This window comes from Otolemur garnettii, unplaced genomic scaffold (assembly GCF_000181295.1).
Source record: "Otolemur garnettii isolate 467f Iridium unplaced genomic scaffold, OtoGar3 scaffold00020, whole genome shotgun sequence".
NCBI classification, from domain to species: domain Eukaryota; kingdom Metazoa; phylum Chordata; class Mammalia; order Primates; family Galagidae; genus Otolemur; species Otolemur garnettii.
This window is the reverse complement of record NW_003852415.1, coordinates 3,865,242-3,884,000: the sequence shown is the minus strand read 5'-3', so window position 1 is coordinate 3,884,000 and position 18,759 is coordinate 3,865,242. Positions and strand designations below refer to the sequence as shown.

Sequence of the window (18,759 nt, the reverse complement as noted above, 5' to 3'; positions counted from 1 at the left end):
GAGGCGGAGGCAGGAGAATCCCTTGAGCCCAGGAGTTGGAGGTTGCTATGAGCAGTGATGCCACAGTACTCTACCCAGGGCAACAGCGTGAGGCTCTGTCTCTAAATAAATAAATAAAATAAAATAAAAATCAGTCCCTCAACTTACTTCTTCATAGAAAAGCAAGACTGGGCCAGGAGTGGTGGTTCAGGCCTAGAGTCCTAGCACTCTGGGAGTCTGAAGCAAGAAGATTGCTTGAGCTCAGGAGTTCAAGACCAGCTGAACAAGAGTCAGACCCTTCTCTACAGAAAAAATAGAAACATTAGCCAGGCATGGTGGCACATGAGGCTAAGGCAGGAGAATCACTTGGGCCCAGAGTTTGAGTCTTGATGATGAGCTATGATGATGCCCCTGCAGTCTAGCCCAGATGGCAGAACAAGACCTTATTTCAAAAAAGAAGAAAAGAAAAAAAGGAAAAGCAAGTCTGTAGGGAAATCTATAGGTATTTATGAAAGAGGTAAACTTTGTTATCTTATTTGCTAATTTTTAGGAAGTCAAGTTGAAGTGTTAGAGTCTTACTGTACAGTGTATTTATCTGCATTTCCTACTTCTGTTAGCTAGTCCTTTTGCCTGTTGAATGAAAGAATATCAAGATCTTTCCTTTTAAATATCTATTTCTTCCCTCAGAAATGTCCAGATGCTTGTGGAACTAGGAAGACCTAGCTCTTATCAGGCTAATCATTATTTCTCAGTGGAGACCTTATTGGCATTTCTTTGTTGTGTAGGTATTATCCTGATTTTGGCCCTCCCGAACTCTGAGGTTACTAACTGCCAACATCACATAGTAGTCACTATGATGACTAAAAAGACCACCAAAAGACATCACATAGTAGTCACTATGATGACTAAAAGACCATGGTGGTCTTTTAGATACCTGACCTGTAGGAGAGCAACAGATTCTCCCCTTTGTGAAAGCCACTGGGTTACCTGGTTTTTCCTCTCACCTTCAGGTAGGATTTATTCAGTCTCCGAACTCATATCCAAACACTCTACCATTTTCCTCTTGTAGAACCTGTTCCAGTTGGAGATGTGGAGAGAGGCTCCAGGAGTTCCCTGCGGGGTCGCTACGGGGAGGTCATGCCTGTGTACCGGCGAGACAGCCACCGAGATGTGCAGGCTGGCAGCCATGACTACCCTGGCGAGGGCATCTACCTGCTCAAGTTCGACAACTCCTATTCCCTGCTACGCAACAAGACTCTCTACTTCCACATCTACTACACTAGCTGAAGAACTTCTGGGACAGGGGGCAGGCTGTATTTGATGGCTGAAGCAAGCTGCCAGCTGGTCCTCTTACTTGGGATAGGCAAGAGCTAAAAGTGCAGCATGAGGCTTCTGAGCCTCATGGCCTGTCTGGTGTGCCTGACTGTTGACCCAACATAGCTTTTTCCCTTCTTGGCTTCTTCAGGTGGTGGTGTAGTGCTTCTGTTCTGTGGTCCCTCACTCACGCTCTTCTTGGTTCAGACTCCTGCAAAATCCCTCTGCAAAGGCACCTATCAGGCGCAAGCCTAAAAGGAAGTAGAATGTTGTCTTTTAAAAATAGATTTGTTTTGGTACAAGGTTTATCATTCAGATTGCTGCTGTCGCCTTTCCCAGAACTCTTATTGCTGCTGCATTTAATGGTATCCACTCTCTTTACTTTTTGTGGTGCCAGAAGAGGGAAAAGCACATTGTCCATGAGGGAGCCCAGTCTCTTGGATGGAGAAAGCTGTGTCCAGCCTCTTACCACTGCCATATTCCTGCCTGCTGGTTATTCTTGGTCTCTGCATAGTCTGGGAGACCTCACTGCCTTTGGAAGGATATTATTATTCCTGATGGTTAGATGCCTTGTCTTTTCTCTTTCCTAAGTCTTTGTTATTGCCATTACAGCAAGAACTTTTCATGCAATCTAAAGTGATGATCAATGTAACCTAAGATCTTCTGGAAAGAAAAACTGCCTCTATTATTTCCTGTTCCAAGAGTTAGTTTCCCTTCCCTGGGGGACTGGCAGTCAAAGTGGATAAGGTAGAAACTAGGTACTGGGTTGATCTCAGAACCCACATCGTTGAAAGTTATGTTATTAATTAATTATTTTTTGTATAATCAAAGAAGGAAGGGTATCATTTATGAGAGATTTTTAAAAAAACACTCCAGATTTCCCACAACTTTTTTTTTTGTCTTTAGAGCAGGAGTGCTATTTGGAATTTTGCTTTGGAACCAAATGCAGTGAAATCTAATCAGGTTTCCAGTGGGTTTCTGTATTGAGGGCTTAAAGCTTTTGGTGTTCAGAGTCCCTTTGGAAAGATGATAATAAGCTTCACTGTTGCTGCTGATTGTATTTGTTCTTCATTGACCAAAGCTTGCATTTCCCTGGTGACAGCCTTCCCCACTCTACTAACCCGGATGCCCTGGAGGGCCCCATAATGTAAGTGGTGCTGTAGCCAGTGGTCATTGGGGCACTAGTGGCCAGGCCTCAGGTGGAGAAGGAGAATGAAATGAGACCTCAGTGGTTGTCTGTCCCTTCTTGTTTTTTATTCCTTAGTCTGTTACTGCCTCCAGATTTTGAGGAATAATTAGATTTATTTATTACTTTATTTATTAATTTTTTTTTAGCACGTTTCATTTTGCCCTTGAAACAGTTTCCATCTGTTTCTCAGAAGGCTTTCCATCTGTTCTGAGCCACAGAGCCACCTCTTCTGTAGTGTTAAAGATAATAATTTCAGGAGAATTTGGGAAGTGACAACCTTCCATTTCTGAGAGTCAGTCCTATGATTCTTGGGGAGGAGTCTCAGCCTCCAGAGATGGAGGGTGCCAATTCTACCCATGTTTAGGGTACAGCCCAGCATTCCTTGGAAGGAATTCTAAGTTGTGAGGGAATTGGCTCATTCACTAGGATTGAGAGTAGAAGAATTGCCTAGCCAATCAGAGATATTCTGTGATTCTAGGATTTCAGAGTCCTTTGCCTCCTCCAAGGAAGCACTTTCTCGATGCTTCCTTTGGACTCACTCCTCACACCAAGCCTCTCCTCCCTCCAGTACCAGTAAATCAAAGAACAGAACGCCTCCCAGTAGGTCTGCAGTAGCATCTACAATATGAACAAAGGGTAATACGTCCTGCCCCTTCTGTTTTCCTGGGAGCAGGACAGGATGTTGTGGATGTCCATAGCATTCCCATTCTCTGAGCAGCATCATACCTCCATTATTTTATATTTGCAGATGTGTTTTGTAGAGGATTACACTGGCCCAAATTTCTATGCCTTGTTAAGTTATTTTAGTGACTGTCTATTTAGGCAGTAAAAAGCGAACTTGCCATATATTATCCCATCAGATAGCTGAGATTTCATCATTGAAGTTGATCATGCCTTAGCTAGTTGAATATAATCTTTGTAAAATAATTTTATACTGAGCTATTTTCTAGTCAGCTAAAGGCTTTGTTATTTTTCTTGTTTATTCTTAACTTCTCATTTTCTCTCAAAATGGAGCTGTCAGGTCATACAGAGCAAACTCCCAAGGATAACACTTATTATTTATCATTTATTTTTGCCATAAGATTTTCTTTGATTAGTTTCTTTGGAATCCTCGTTTGTTGCATCACAGAAGCCTGAACAATGTGTTCCTCTTGCCTCTGTGTGGCTGTTACTGTCTGGTCACTTTTCAAGTCCTGGGTATTGTTACATTTCATTCTATATTGGTTTTATACCAACAGTCAGGTTTCTTTGTTCCATTGTCACAAAATAACTAAATGAAAATATTTTCACTAATTCATTTATTATTCTCATATTAAATTTCTGAAATAATTGAACTTTAGGGGACAAAATTTTACACTGAAGCACAGGTAATTGCTGAGAACTCATAGCTTTCCTCAGTCTCTCCCTGTCCAAGTTTACAGAACCAAACAATGAAATGAAAAGCATTTGCTTTCACCCTCACTCCTCTAGAACACAAATAATATTAACAAACAATTGAAAGAAAGTGCTGCATTGTAGGGGAGAGATTGAAATTTTCTATGTAGGATGACCAAGTTCTTAAATTTCTTTAGTTCATTTAGTTTTACTATTTTGTTGAGAAATAGGGCTTTTAGAAAGGAAGGGATTGTTTTAAAGTGTCTTTGCCAGTGCTTTATTGTGAAAATTTTTCAGCAAACAGAAAACTTACAAAGAAGTGTACATGCACACACACACCACATTGATTTTAAAATTACTGCCAATGTTTAAACAAAGATGATGCTAACATTCTGTTCCTTTTGACAAGTGTCTAATTAGAGAATGTTCCCTACACAGACAACATCAGCTCTCCTAGGTCAGAGAGCCCTTGATTTTCAGCAGACCTATTTCATTCAATATGGGTTACATGGAAGGTGGTCTTCATAAAAAATTTTTTTGGTTTCCATCTTTCAAGCCTCATACTTTATTCCCTCTTCTCTCAGGCCATGATTTCTGCTCTGCTTTTTCTAACTGGGATGTCACTGTGAGGGTAATTGTGAAGCTGCTCTGGAAGGGCTCTATTCTAATCTCTTGCTTTATGACTCATCCTCAGGACTATGAAAATTGTAAAACTCAATCCTCAGATAACATATAGCTTTATAGTAGAAGTAGGTAACAACTTGAAATTAGACCATTTTTAATTATTGTTTTCTTGATAAATTGATACATGCACTTTAAAAATATTTATGTCTATTGTTTAGGAAAGAAAAACTCAGATTTTTAAAAAAAGGGTTTATTCCATTATAATATGTATATGGAAGAGTTAAAACTGAAATCTGTCTTATATTAATCAGTGGGATTAGATATTATTGTAAAACTTATTACCTATAGAAAATACCTGAGTTTTAAATTCTTGATGAGCCCTGTCCAGTCCTTCTTGGAGAGAATTAGGTGAACCTAAACCCTAAAGTCTGTTTTTATTAATATATTTATTTATTAAGACCACTTCTCTGCAAAAGGTTGCCTTTTAATCCTAGAGTCTCTGGTTCTAAGGTATGGCATTGAATGACTCTTAATATTTACATAAAAGACTACTGTGTTAGGGGAGGGCAAAGGAAGGACATGTTTTAAATAGTTAACAGTTAAACAGTTTTGTGCTGCTTGAGAACTGTCTTTGAAAATTGATAGCAAGGGCTCGGTGCCTGTGGCTCAAGTGGCTGAGGTGCCAGCCACATACACCTGAGGTGGCGGGTTCGAGTCCAGCCCAGGCCCGCCAAACAACAATGATGGCTGCAACCAAAAAATAGCCGGGCATTGTGGCGGGCACCTGTAGTCTCAGCTACTTGGGAAGCTGAGGCAGGAGACTCGCTTGAGCCCAGGAGTTGGAGGTTGCTGTGAGCTGTGATGCCACTGCGCTCTACCCAGGGGGACAGCTTGAGGCTCTGTCTCAAAAAAAAAAAAGAAAAGAAAAGAAAATTGATAGCAAGGAGTGAGAACAATAAAATTAGGGGGTGGGTGGAAGTATGGGGAGAGTAAAGCTATTGAATCCTAGAATTTTGCTCAGAAAATACTGTTCCCTCTGAAGTGTTGCATTATCCCTGCTTAAACCAGGAAGTCCCCACAAAGCCCCTTGTATTTGAATTTCTTGTCTCTAAGCTACAAAAACACAATTTATTGCCTAAAGCCTGTGAGAGTGGGGCTCATTTACAAATAGTCTTTCCTCATAAACTTAGTCCAAAGGCAAGACATGGGCTTTGAAATTATTTGTAGTCCTAGTCACAATGATCTGATTTCTACTATATGTACCTTAATTTCTTTTAGGCCTCAGGCATGTGAACTAGAATTAATTTCATGGCTTTGCATCATTCTAAGATCTGATGAAAAGGTGCCCTAGAAATTTAGAGATACATGCTTCTCTACTAAACCCCAAGTGTTCTGTCATTTTAAGCAGTAGTTTTGGCTTACCAGGCAGTAAAATAATGTATATGAAATGACTTTCAGAGGACAAAGAATTTTCTAAAATTCAAATGAAGCATTCTGAAGTTTTAGTTTGAAATACATAAAGAGCCTTAATTTGCAATTTAAGGGGCTTTCTTCCTGACTCTCTTCATCACTCAGGGCTGAAAAACTTAGTCTGTAATGTTCCTTCCTATGGTTGTTACTGTTGCTTCTTAGGTCCTGGCCAAGAATTATCTGGAAAACGTTATCTTAATTCCTTCTCTCATGTCCTAAACAGTACATTTTACCAAGACATTCTATATTAGAAATTTGTATTTATGTCTAATTCGGAGATTATTATGCTATAAGTGAATCAGCTTTCATTTAATCAAGCTCAGTTATTTCCATGTAGCCATATTAAAGAGCAAGTAAAGAGCTCATGCTTTATGCCCTCTTCTCTCAGGCCATGATTTCTGCTCTGCTCTTTTCTAACTGGTATGTCACTGTGAGGGTAATTGTGAAGCTGCTCTGGAAGGGCTCTATTCTAATCTCTTGCTTCCCGGAGAGAGCAATCCTAAACTGTGACTCTGGAATACTCATTTTCCCTTAATGATGGGGAGAATGGAGCCACATGAAGTGGCATGCACTTCTGGTCCCAGTTACATGGGAGCCTGAGGTGGAAGGATCAGGAGTTTTAGGCCAGCATTTGTAACATAGAACTTGTCTCTAAAATAAATAATTGATTAAGTAAATACATAATAGGAAGTGTTTTGAAATTCTCAGAAGAAAAGCTGCTTTGTAATCCAAGTGAGGGACTATAAGAAACTTTGGGTAAGGATAATTGGAGTAGAGGGAGGTGCTTGGAGATTTCCTGTTTAATGCCAAGTAGCTTACATTTCTGAAGGGACTTTGGTACCATGTACTAAGATTAATCAGTTGACTGAAAGATGATCATGTTTTCTTGTTAAATATTTAAGCAGTTGGCAACCATGAAGACACTCTTTCCTTACAGTTCTGTATCATACACTGATGCTGACATTCCAAAAAGGGGTCTGGAAGGGAGACCATGCCACTGTTTTGTCTTTTTCTTTAAAATACAAAAATATCTCAGCTAGTCATTTATTATAGTCAACTTGTTTTCCACGTTCCCTATCATGAGAAATGCTGTCACCATCTCATCTCCATGATTTCTAAGTTAAAGAGCTCTGTACCAAATTGTTAACTTAATGCTTATGTCCTGCTGAGTGGTTTTTCTTTTAAAATAACCATATTTTATCACCTTGTGGCACTGAACATGTTGCTGTGGTACACTGATGATCCTGAGCTATGGATCTTTAAATAGCTTGGTTCTTGTGTTTTTATATTATGTAACAGTTTTGTGATGCTTTTGTGCATTCTTTGTCTTCTCTTCCAAGTTTTGAAATCTGTCATAAATAAACTTTTTCACTATGCACCTGAAATAACTGAGTCGTAGCTTAATGAACCTGATTTGTATTTTAAATTATTTGCTTTTTATCTCTCTTCTTCATCTTAAAAAGAAGAGCATTCAATAAGTCTATATGAGTTCCTTTTAATTGAAATGATCATAAAAATTAAGAATTAGGCGGCACCCATAGCTCAGTGAGTAGGGAGCCGGCCACATACACCAACGCTGGCGGGTCCAAACCCATCCCAGGCCAGCTAAACCAACAATAGTTGCAACAAAAAAATAGCCAGGTGTTGTGGTGGGCGCCTGTAGTCCCAGCTACTTGGGAGGCTGAGGCAAGAGAATCGCTTAAGCCCAAGAGTTTGAGATTGTTGCGAGCTGTGACACCACAGCACTGTGCCGAGGGTGATATAGTGAGACTCTGTCTCAAAAAAAAAAAAAAAAAAGAATTAAAAATTAAGAAGATAATAGATCTTTCATCTGCATTTAAATTCATAGCAGAATATTAAGAACTAAGAGCTGGGTTGAGGTGATTAGACCTTGAGTGCCCTGCCCTCATTAATAGATTAGTGCCTTACGAAAGGACTAGAGAAAATTTAGCTAGGCCCTTTTTTGCCCTTCTGTTCCTTTTGTCTCATGAGGACATAGCAAAGGACCATCTTGGAAACAGACTGGGCCCTCACCAGCAACTGAACCAGCTGCTGCCTTGATCTTGGACTTCCCACCCTTCAGACTGTGAGAAAATAAATATTTGTTCTTTATAAACTACTCGGTCCTAGGTATTTTGTTAGAGCAGCACATGACTTTCTTGGATTGGAACATACATCTGACCTCTGAAAATAAGATTGTATTTGCAGATTTGAGGAAGTTGCAGAGAAGGTAGTTTTTAAAACTTTGTAGAAGCCTAAATATCACTAAGCCTTGGAGCCATTTGGTCTGACTTCTAGAGAAAAGTCTGCATACACAGGGAAGTATTTGCTCCTTTATGATCTTCTGGGTCTCCCAAAAGAGGAGTTATAGGATAGGAGACAGACATTCAGGGAAGGGTAGAAGAGGGTAGCCAGCCAAGTTGTACAGGAAGGACATTTCAACTTAACATGGTTTATAGAGCAAGCCTGGTCAAACTGCATGATCCTGGAATAGTGGAGGTAGGTCAGGAGCCCAACCCTTGAGGGGCTTGAAGGAATTCCTCTCTCATGCTGGGAAGATATTCTAGAAGTGCTAAACCATCTTACTCCCTGGCCCACAGCTAGGTTCCTCAGATAATAAAGAAGGGCTTCTCCTCACTCTCATGTAACCAGCCACAGGTTCCTGCAAGAGGGTTCTTTGTAGGGTAGGGCTGAAACTGGGAAAATCTCAGGTCTCCACATTCCTGAACAGTAGGGCAACTGACCATGTTGATGACCAGGACTCTATGGAGGAGGTCCAGGACTGGAAACACGATACAACCTCACTCTGACTCAAAACTGCAGGCCAAGGGACCAGGGAGACTGCCCCTCCTCTCTCATGAGCTATAGCCATCCAGTGAGGCCAGGACCTCTCACCACTGCCTACCCTAAGCTCCTCCTTTTCCATCTCTTGGTTAATCCTGAGTGTGCCTACCTTTCTGCAGCCCCTCCAATTCTATTTCCCCTGCTTCCTTGCTTCCTTCAAAGCCCAGAGGAGATTCCAGAAAAGCTCTTGTAGACCCTGGAGAATTGAGGCTCTCACCTTGGTTCTGGGTGAAGAGGGAGGCAAGAATGGATCCCAGGCCTGGACTTCAGACCAGTTTGTATTGTGGTTAAATTGAAATGTCCTTCCTGTACAACTGTGGCTGGCTACCCTCTTCTACCCTTCCCTGAATGTCTGTCTCCTATCCTCTTGGGAGACCCAGAAGATCATGCTATGGACCATGCAGAGAGCTCTCATATCATAGGTTCTAGCTTTTAAAATACAAAAATCTTATTTGCAAAGGCATCATGAGATAAGAATGAACTATCGTCCTCCTAAAGCCAATGTGGCTGAGAGACAAAAAGATTTAGAAACTTCCTCTGGATGGTGCACATAATTGATGGTGGGACCAACCCCTGAAAAGCCCAGTACTTTCCAGGAGAGTCACCTCAAAGGGGCCCTGAGTAAGTTTCTTAACCTTGGACACATTTCTGTTTTTGTGGGGAAGGATAGATCTGGGGAAAAACAGATATGATGGTTAATTTCATGCATCCACATGACTGGGCCATGAGACACCCAGATTCAACATTGTTCTGCTGAGTCTGTGAGGGTGTTTCTGATGAGATCAACATTGGACTAGGAGGTCTTGGGTCATGACTGCATAAATGATCACACGATATTGGTGGTTGTTGTAGTAAGTATGATGTTTAGACCTCTATAGTCTTGGTAAATTGTCTGCCCTAATGCAGGTGGGCACCATCCAGTCCGTTAAGTGCCTAGATAGAAGAAAAAGTGGAAGAGGGAAAGATCTGCCCATGTTTTCCTGCCTCACTGCTTGAGTGTGGCCACTTCATCTCATCTTCTCTAGTCCTTGGATCAGAATTTCTACCATTGGCTTCCCTGGTTTTCAGGCCTTTGGACTTAACTGAATGATACCACCGGCTTTTGTGGGGCTTTAGTTTGCAGACAGCAGACAGCAATATATGCAGACTATGGGTCTTCTCAGCCTCTTAATCATGTAAGCCAAATCCATGTAATCACGCAGTCCCTTCCACCTCCACTATATAGCCTACTAATTCTGTCTCTCTGGAGAGCTCTAATACAGTGGGCCTCAGAGAAATATCTCAGACTCCAAGGATCTCTGGTGCTTCCATGCGTCCAGAGGTAGTGTCCAAAGGTAGTCACAACATCTGTTCCCTGTCCTCCCTACCCACCCAGGACTGATTTTTTTTTTTTTTTTGGTAGTTTTTGGCTGGGGCTGGGTTTGAATCCGCCACCTCTGGCATATGGTGGGGCTGGTGCCTTACTCCTTTGAGCCACAGGCGCCACCCCCAGGACTGATTTTTCACATCAAAACTACAGGAAAGGCTCAGCACCTGTGGCTCAAGTGGCTAAGGTGCCAGCCACATACACCTAAGGTGGCGGGTTCGAATTCAGTCTGGGCCCACCAAACAACGATGGCTGCAACCTAAAAAAAAAAATAGCCAGGCGTTGTGGTGGGCACCTGTGGTCCCAGCAACTTGGGAGGCGGAGGCAGGAGACTCGCTTGAGCCCAGGAGTTGGAGGTTGCTGTGAGCTATGCCACAGCACTCTACCCAGGGGGACAGCTTGAGGCTCTGTCTCAAAAAAAAAAAAAAAAAAAACCTACAAGAAAATACATACATGAGTTTTGTGCATTAGATAAGGGATGTTATTTTATGTTTGTTAATAAAAGGTATATCACCTCTATTTTTGCCACCGGTTTCATGAAGGTTGATAGAGCCTTAATTAAATAGATTAACATTTTGATGCTGTCTACTCTAGGAGGGAGATATCACTGAGTTGAAATATGTCAACTTGGGCAGTGCCTGTGGCTCAAAGGAGTAGGGTGCAGGACCCATACGCCAGAGGTGGCGGTTCAAACCCAGCCCCGGCCAAAAACTGCAAAAAAAAAGAAATATGTCAACTTGCGTGGCATGGGGGCTCATGCCTGTAACTCCTAGCACTCTGGAGGCCAAGGCAAGAGGAACCTTTGAGCTCGGAGTTTGAGACCAGCCCGAGCAAGAGTAAGACCCCCATCTCTACTAAAATTAGAAAAACTAGCTAGGTATGGTCTCAGGTGCCTGTAGTCCCAGCTACTCGAGAGGCTGAGGCAAGAAGATCACTTGTGTCCAGGAGTTTGAGATTGCTGTGAGCTATAATCTTGCCACAGCATTTTGACAGAGTAAGACTCTGTTTCCAAAAAAAAAAAAAAAAAAAAAAAAGGAAAAAGAAAGAAATATTTCAACTCTTAGAAGTCATCTTGAAACAAACAGCCAGCCAGACAGACAACAAATACACAAGGTTGAGTGGCAGAGTTAGAGCTGGTCAATTACATTCTCAGGAGTAAGTGGAAATTCCATAAGAGCAGCGGACAGGTCTTTCACATCCGCAGCCACACCTCCACAGCAGTCACCTGCACGTTAGTGGATTGAACGGAGGGAGGGGAAGTCCGTTACTAGCTGGAGTAGAAGAGCCACCCAGGGGTGGGGAACCTATGGCCTTGGGGTCACATGTGGCCTTCTAGATCCTTGACTGTGGCCTTTCGACTGAATCCAAATTTCACAGAACAAATCTCTTCATTAAAAGTATTTGTTAAGGCTTGGCGCCTGTGGCTCAAGTGGCTAAGGGACCAGCCACATACACCTGAGCTGGCAGGTTTGAATCCAGCTCGGGTCTGCCAAACAACTCTGACGGCTGCAACCAAAAAAAATAGCTAGGCGTTGTGGTGGGTGCCTGTAGTCCCAGCTATTTGGGAGGTGGAGGCAGGAGACTCGCTTGAGCCTAGGAGTTGGAGGTTGCTATGAGCTGTGATGCCAGAGCACTCTACCCAGGACGACAGCTTAAGGCTCTGTCTCAAAAAAAAAAGTATTTGTTCTGTAAAATTTGGATTTAGCCAAGGGCTGTACTGGGGGTTTGGAGGGCCACATGTGACCTTGAGGTTGCAGAATTTCCACCCCAGACAGGCAGTTTCTTTAGGAAAAGTCCTAGTTTGTCCCCTCATTACACCCAGATCTCTCTAGAATCATTCAGGTCAGGGGAGAGGTCTCAGGTTTATCTATGTTTCCTAGATATGGATTCTATATAATTCTCTCCCTTCCAAGAAAATCCTTTTAGATCAGTTGGGTTCTCAAAGGTACCTGTGGGTGAGAAGCAGAGCCAAGTGCCTCCTAAATCCTGTCCAAGCCTAGCCCACGGCCTGCTGGGGCCTTTCTCTGACCCCACCTCTCCAGGTCCATAGACGCTCCCTGACACCAAGCTGTAGCAATACAACAGAAGTGTGGGCCCACGCTCCCTTTCCCTGAGCTCATTCTGTCTCTAAAACCTGCAAGAGTTTTTTTTTTTTTTTTTTTTGAGATAGAGTCTCATTATGCTGCCTTCAATAGCGTGCTATGGCGTCACAACTCACGGCAACCTCAAACTCTTGGGCTTAAGCGATTCTCTTGCCTCAGCCTCCCAAGTAGCTGGGACTACAGGTGCCCGCCACAATGCCTGGCTATTTCTTTTTTGCAGTTGTCATTGTTGCTTAGCTGGCCCGGGCTTGATTGAAACCTGCCAGCTTCGGTGTATGTGGCCAGTGCCCTACCCACTGAGCTATGGGCGCTGCCACTGCAAGAGTTTTAATCACCTTCAGCTTCATGTGTTCAAATCAAGAGGTGATTCTGATCAGGTTTCTGATTTCCTGGCTGAGGACATTAGTCTCTTATTTCTAGTAAAGGTTTCTTGTGGAGAGCCCAGGTGAGCCTTATCCAGCTGGGCAAGTCTGCAGTAATTTGAGAAGGGTCCAGATGGCAGCAGAGCAGGACAGGAGGTACCAGTATGTCTCCTTCATCACTGCTGTGTCTCACCTACCTTCTTTGCTTGAATTCTCTCTGGCTTTGTCAGGACAAAGCTGCCTCAGGAAAGAGGTTTGGTCAGTCTAGAGCTTAGAACCCAGGTCCACTAAGAGAAAAGGAAGCCACAAAGGAGTCTAGCATGAGAGGGGTGAACTCAGTGCCCTGACTGGGGCTGGAGTAAAAAGATTTGTGGCTGAGAAAAGTGGCTTCCATTTGATCAGACACACAGACCTTAATTCTCTGTCAACCTCAGCCATGCAGGTGAAATGAAATCTCATGTGCGGGTCATAAAAGGCCATCTTGTTTCACCACAGGTGTCACCCCAATCTCCTAACAACATCTCTGCCACAGGGTAGCCCTGGTTCTACATGAACACTGCCAAGCATGGGAACCTGCTCTCTCCAGGACAGTTCCTGGTAAACTGCTGCCTGGTTGGTCTCCTGAGCTGGCCCGGTCAGCAGCTATTCATGCTGCCATGGGGGACCCTGCCTCTCACTCCCAGCACCATCCATGACCACATTTCATGAGTACCTAGTCCTGCCTCTTCAGACAGGGACTGAGCTGAGAGGGCCAGCGTGGCTCTCAGTGCTGGAGTGGAATACTTTATGACGAGATCATTCCTGGCCCTGAGAGCTCAGCTGGCTACTGGATGCTTTCTTTCCTGCTTCTTATTTCTGTTCTCTCTCTGCACCTTGTCTGATTCTCTCCAGGCAGGCTTTGGGGTTCGTTTCTTTTCCTTGTCCTTAGATCTCAAGGGCCAGGCCTGGGACAGGGTGGGCAAGTAGCTGACTTCCTCTACTAATCCAGGCATAGGAGGGTTCCAGGTAGGGACAGAATTCATCTTGCAGAACTCAGCTCAGTCTTAAGGTGGAGGGCTGGGCTTCAATTTAATGACAAAATTTCAGTCTGGATGTTCTTTGGAGTCAGGCATAAGAGGGCTATGGCATACTTGCCGGGCACTTTAATCCACATTCCTCTTTGTGACACCTCATGACACAGAGAGCAGATAATGTTTCTGCCTACCCGGTTCCTGGCATCTCCCCACTCCCATCCCACATGCATGTGATGAGGGGACTGAGGCAGATGAGGTTCAGCAGGAAGGCGGTCTAGGGCTAGAGCTCAAATTCAAGGGCGTGACTTCAAGTGCCCTGCCTCCCCTCATGACGTGTTCATTTCCAGCCTGTTCAGCCTGACCAGCTTCTGCTTCTGTGTCCCTCTCCTGCCCCTGTGCCAATAGGACAGGGTTTGGGAGCTAGGCCCTCAGTTCAGCAGGTGTATCTGGCTGCCGGCAGGGGTGAGACACTTGGAAGGCCTCCAAGGCCAGGAGTGTCTTGTTGATGCGGTTGATGGTAGGGTAGGGAGTGAGATCCACCTTGTACCTGTAGCAGAGAAACACCCTCTAAGCCAGTGGTTCTCAACCTTCCTAATGCCGCCATGTATTTTCATTGTTACAAAGGGGTTGCGACCCATAGGTTGAGAACCGCTGCTCTAAGCCAAGGTTTTCAGGGACACAGGAAGACTGTCCTATGAGCAATGAGGGAAGAGAGAGGCAGGGCAGGATGAGGTCCATGGGGCTGTCCAGAGAAGGACAAGGAAAGCAGCTCTGCAAAGATTGGGGGGTGCATTCATAGGTAGCTCTCTGGGATGAGTAGGTCTTGTGTGCTATCATTTGGCATCTCTGTGACCTACTGTTCCTATCTAAGCAATGACTGTTAGGTATTTACATATACAGAGTGTCCTTCTCCCCATGTCATGAGCTTCTTGAGAACATGGAATGTGTCACACATTTCCATATCCCTAATTCCTAGCATGAGGCCTTCTGTAGACAGTACTCATCTGTGCCCTGTGGAGGGCTGATGGAGAAAAGCAGAGGCAGAGCTCACTGCCAGGTATAGACACGTCACTTCTGGGGACAGCTGGCACGTGCTCCTGGGAGTACACCATGTGAGCCACCCCCTCTTAGAAGCAGGGGCTGTCCACATACATAACCCTGGGCTGCAGTGGGCATGGTAGGGGCACTGCACTCATTTCTTCCAGGCCAAAGTGGCTGGTGTGGCCTGTCATAGTAGGCTCACTGGTCGGCTGGGGAAGAATCTGCATGAGATGCTGTGTCAGTAGCTGAAGGAGGGGCCCTGATTGTGGGTAGCGCAGGGAGGAGAGGGCAGTGGGGCTCTCTCTTACCTTTCAGCATTTGCCACTTGAGGCACTAAACACAGATCAGCCATGGACACCTGAAAGAGGGTTGGGGGGGTTTGCATCAGCGTAAGTACCCCAGACTCACTGGCTGAGGGGGTGCCAGCCCCTGTTGTTCCCCTGTGCTTTGGTTCTTCCCCCCACCCACCCACCCACCCTTGTCTGCCCTTGGTCTGCCTAGGTCCGTCCTCCAGAGATGAAGGGATTTTCCCTGGCCAGTCTCCTGTTGCCCAGACAACCAGCTCTGCGGGTGGCCAGAGAAGGTTTGATTGCCTTGGTGGATGTTACTGTGTTTATTAAGAACTGCCATCACCAGGCACTGAGTGAGGACCCCCAACAGGGAGGAGACACCTAGGAGCAGGTAGAACTAGAAAGGAACCCTGGAACCACAGGTGGTCCAGGGCTTAGCCTGCTGGAGTAAAGGGCACTGGATTCTAGACTCAGAGTTGGAAGGAAATGGAAACATCATTTCCTCTAGCCACACAATTGATGCCTAGATCCCCTGGTCATCTTGGAGACACAGTCTTCTGGCTGAGGACCTCTCCTCCTCCTGAGATGGTTTTATAGGGGTGAAGTGAGCTCAGCAGCTCTCTAGGAGCCAGTTCTGCTTGGCACAGAGGTCCCCCTACAATCTCTTCTCTAAACCCTGCCTGCCAGGCAGTGGTGAGAGATGGTGGAGCGTAAGTGGTAGAGGTGACAGCCACAGGTCAGTGTAAGGCAGAAGGCTGCTGTGGGCAGGTCTGGGTGGGTGGGATGGCTTACCTCATCTCCTACACAGTACTTTCCCGCCGTGCTCTGTAGGATCTGCTCCAAAGCTATGGGGAGGCCATGTGAGTAATGTTATTGGGCACAGAAAGGAGACATGGGCCTCAGTAGGCCTTGGCCTCCATGTCTGTGAAATGGGCGCCTGAGTGACAGGCCTGTGCTGGTGGGAATGTGGTACCCAGTCTCAGCAAAAGTAGCTGGTGTTTCCTCAGGCTCCTCAAGTCCAGCCCCCATGCCCCCACCAGAGTGGACAAGCTTGTGCTGGCCTTGGCTTCCTGGCTGGCGTGGGTGTTGAAGCAGAGCGGGGACAGGTAGCTCTGCAGTGCTGTGGGCCTCAGGTACCGAGGTTCCTGCAAGTGCTAGAGCTTGGGGCCAGTCCACTGCTCCTTAGCACTGCCCTCATCCATGCCACTGTCAAGGTCAAAGCAGCCTGGGAGGCTGATTGAGGTGCCTGAGGGCTATTTCTCTGAGCTGTCACCTTGGGGCACCTCTCTGGAATGTGAACTCACCCTTGAAGCCCGAAGTGATGGCATTCTGGGCCCAGGTCAGCTGGTTCTCCTGTCCCACTTGCTTCAGGATAGACAGATTCTGTGTAGCCCAATAGAAACCTGTGATTGCTTTGGAAGCCAGGCTTCCCTTTGGCCAAGCCCATTCAGGAAGCTCCTTCCATCTGCCCCTGGCTGTACACCTATCCCTCACCCTGGACTCTGAGCTCCTTCCTACCATCAGGGCTCTGAGGCTGGAGGAGGTAGCCAACCCAGCAGCCACCTTCCCAGCTGCCCCAATGCCCTGGTAGTCTGAAACCCATATGATTCTGGCAGAGATGTGCAAGAGTAGGGACACAGGATGTGGCCCTAACCTGATGACTATTCCCTCATAGCCAGTGCTCCTCTCCTGCCTGGTTCCTCCTGAGGAGACAAGTAAGGTACAGGGTGGGGGTGGGATGAGGGAGGTGCATGGGACAGGCTCTCATCGATTTCACCTCTGGTTCTATCTCTGCACCCCTAGAGCCCCTTTACTTCCAGACTTCAGATTTCTCATCTGTAAAATGGAGATGTCTGTCTGCTTAAACCTCCTTTGTTAAAAAAATAAAAAAGATGACACAGGTACATGGGTCCTAGGCTTGGTCCCTGCTCTGCTACCACTTAGCTGTGTGACTCAGCAGAGTTACTCCATCTTCTTGGGGCTCATTCTCAAAGGCAAGAGTTAGCACAGATGAACTGTCTTATACTGAATTGTTTTACTGGTGAAAACTTAAAAAAAAAAAAGTCCTGAAAGGGAGGCTGCTTGGGTTAGAGGCTGCTCAGGTCCTCCCCCTGCTACCCTGGCCTTCTCCCCACCTCAAGCACCTGTAGATGTGTCCTTGGAAACTTAGGGCTCCTCAGAATGCAGATGGGACCCACTGGGTGGCTCATTTCTGGGATTCCTCCTGCCTACTGCCATGTGGTCTAGGTCGAAGCCCCTTAGAGTCCCTCTCTGTCTCCTGGTCATCCTACCACCACCGCAGCCTCTCACTTGCCACCAGTGATGTGAGTGTCGAGGTAAGTGTGTGAGGGGTTCAGGGTGCACGTTCACAGGTGCCACACCTGCAGGGGCTGGATGCCACCAGCGATGAGGTCAGAGATCATACGCACGGTGGCCCTCTTCTTTGGATCCTGAGGCAGAAGTCGTGGAGTGGGACGAGTCTCTTCCAGATACTCAATGATGGCCAGCTGTCCAGAGGGGAGCAGTGAGGCAGGAGAGAGAGGGCTGGGACCCCTGGATCTAGGAGGGCAGGGCCAGCACACTCCCCATACCCCCTCAGCTAGAGACCCCGTGAACCCTTCTGGACCTTATCTTGCAGAACGTGGTGCCCGTGTGCTTGAGCCTGTGCCTTTCCCAACAAGTATTTATGGAGCCCCTCCTATGTGTAAGGCACCCTGGTGGCCCATGGGCCAGCAAGAGATGTCAGGTGCCTTCACTGAGGGCAGTGGTCTCTCCAGGGGCCTCCCCAGGGGACGGGCCTCCCCAGGCTCTGCACTCACTGACTGGCCAATGGTGATCCCATCAATCTTCAGGGCTGGCACCTGCTTCATGGGATTCAGTGCCTGGAATTCCTTGGAGAACTGTAGAGACAAGGCTCCAGTGGGCTGGGTGGCCTGGCCTGGGTCGGCTAGAGTAAGAACCCTTCCCTGGGGATCCACGCAGGGGCCCAAACCCCGGCAGCTGCTGAGTTACAGGATTCACCGCGGTGGCCCAGCTATGTGCATGTCCCTGCATTTCCCACCATGGCCACCCGGCAGCACCTACCGGAGCCAGCCAGCCAGGGGGTCCAGCATGGGCAAGGACCCACTTGCCACCTGTCTTTGTGGGGTCTGGCCCCGACTGCCCAGGCTCTGGTACAGAGCTGGGAGCCTGCTCTTCACAAGGCTCCTATCCCACCTTGTCCCGCAAGGGAGAGCTAGTAGCCAGCTCCAGTCAGAGGCATCACAGGACAGTTTCACTTCTTGGGGGCACCCCCACACCTGATACATCTCCAAGGCCTCCAATTCCCACATTGTGGCCCTGGGACAGCCTCCTTACCTGTTGGCCCCCATCCTTTATGAGGTTGATGGGCATTGTTTCATAGTCGATGCCTTTCAAGGCCAGAGCTAGGAGAGACCACAGACAGCAGAGTCAGGGGACAGCCTCTGGCTCCACTCCCAAGAAGGACCCCTTCTAGGGGGATATGAGACTGCACATGGAAGGTTTCTCAACACCCCCACGTGGTCAGAACCCAGCTTCTCTCCAGCTTTCTGCCACCCCCGACCCCCTACCACAGGTACATGGTGCTCTGCCTCGCTCACCCCTGACTCTTGGAGCTCTTCCCTCTGGAACTCCAACAGGACCTCATGCCCCCCTGGGTAGTGCTCTGAAGGTGTGTGCCCTGGCACTGTGGGCTCCTAGAAGACAGCACAGGTGTGTTCTGTTCATCCCTGTCCCTCCAGGACCCTCTAGGATCTTTTTTTTTTTTTTTT

The 18,759-nt window shown here is 46.4% G+C and overlaps 2 protein-coding genes across 6 annotated transcripts in view; one reads left to right on the top strand and one right to left on the bottom strand.

The window, feature by feature from the left end:
• TMED8 (transmembrane p24 trafficking protein family member 8) overlaps window positions 1-3,781 on the top strand; it is a 48,238-nt gene extending 44,457 nt beyond the window's left edge. For all 3 annotated transcript variants that reach the window (XM_003786938.3, XM_023511582.1, XM_023511583.1), the window contains one exon: window positions 1,049-3,781. In XM_003786938.3, the coding sequence (XP_003786986.1) occupies window positions 1,049-1,266 (218 nt within the window). In that variant the 3' untranslated portion in view covers window positions 1,267-3,781. The remainder of the gene's footprint in view (window positions 1-1,048) is intronic.
• A 9,886-nt stretch (window positions 3,782-13,667) lies between these two features.
• Window positions 13,668-18,759, bottom strand: part of GSTZ1 (glutathione S-transferase zeta 1) — an 11,277-nt gene continuing 6,185 nt past the window's right edge. For 2 of the 3 annotated variants that reach the window (XM_003786939.3, XM_003786940.3), the window contains exons 3-9: window positions 18,326-18,393; window positions 17,788-17,868; window positions 17,350-17,475; window positions 16,273-16,351; window positions 15,761-15,813; window positions 14,987-15,036; window positions 13,668-14,184 (exon numbers count right to left, since the gene is read on the bottom strand). In XM_003786939.3, coding sequence (XP_003786987.1) covers window positions 14,058-14,184; window positions 14,987-15,036; window positions 15,761-15,813; window positions 16,273-16,351; window positions 17,350-17,475; window positions 17,788-17,868; window positions 18,326-18,393 — 584 coding nt within the window. In that variant the 3' untranslated portion in view covers window positions 13,668-14,057. Of the gene's footprint in view, window positions 14,185-14,986; window positions 15,037-15,760; window positions 15,814-16,272; window positions 16,352-17,349; window positions 17,476-17,787; window positions 17,869-18,325; window positions 18,394-18,588; window positions 18,685-18,759 lie in introns of all 3 variants that reach the window. The other variant, XM_012803504.2, reaches the window with a different exon arrangement.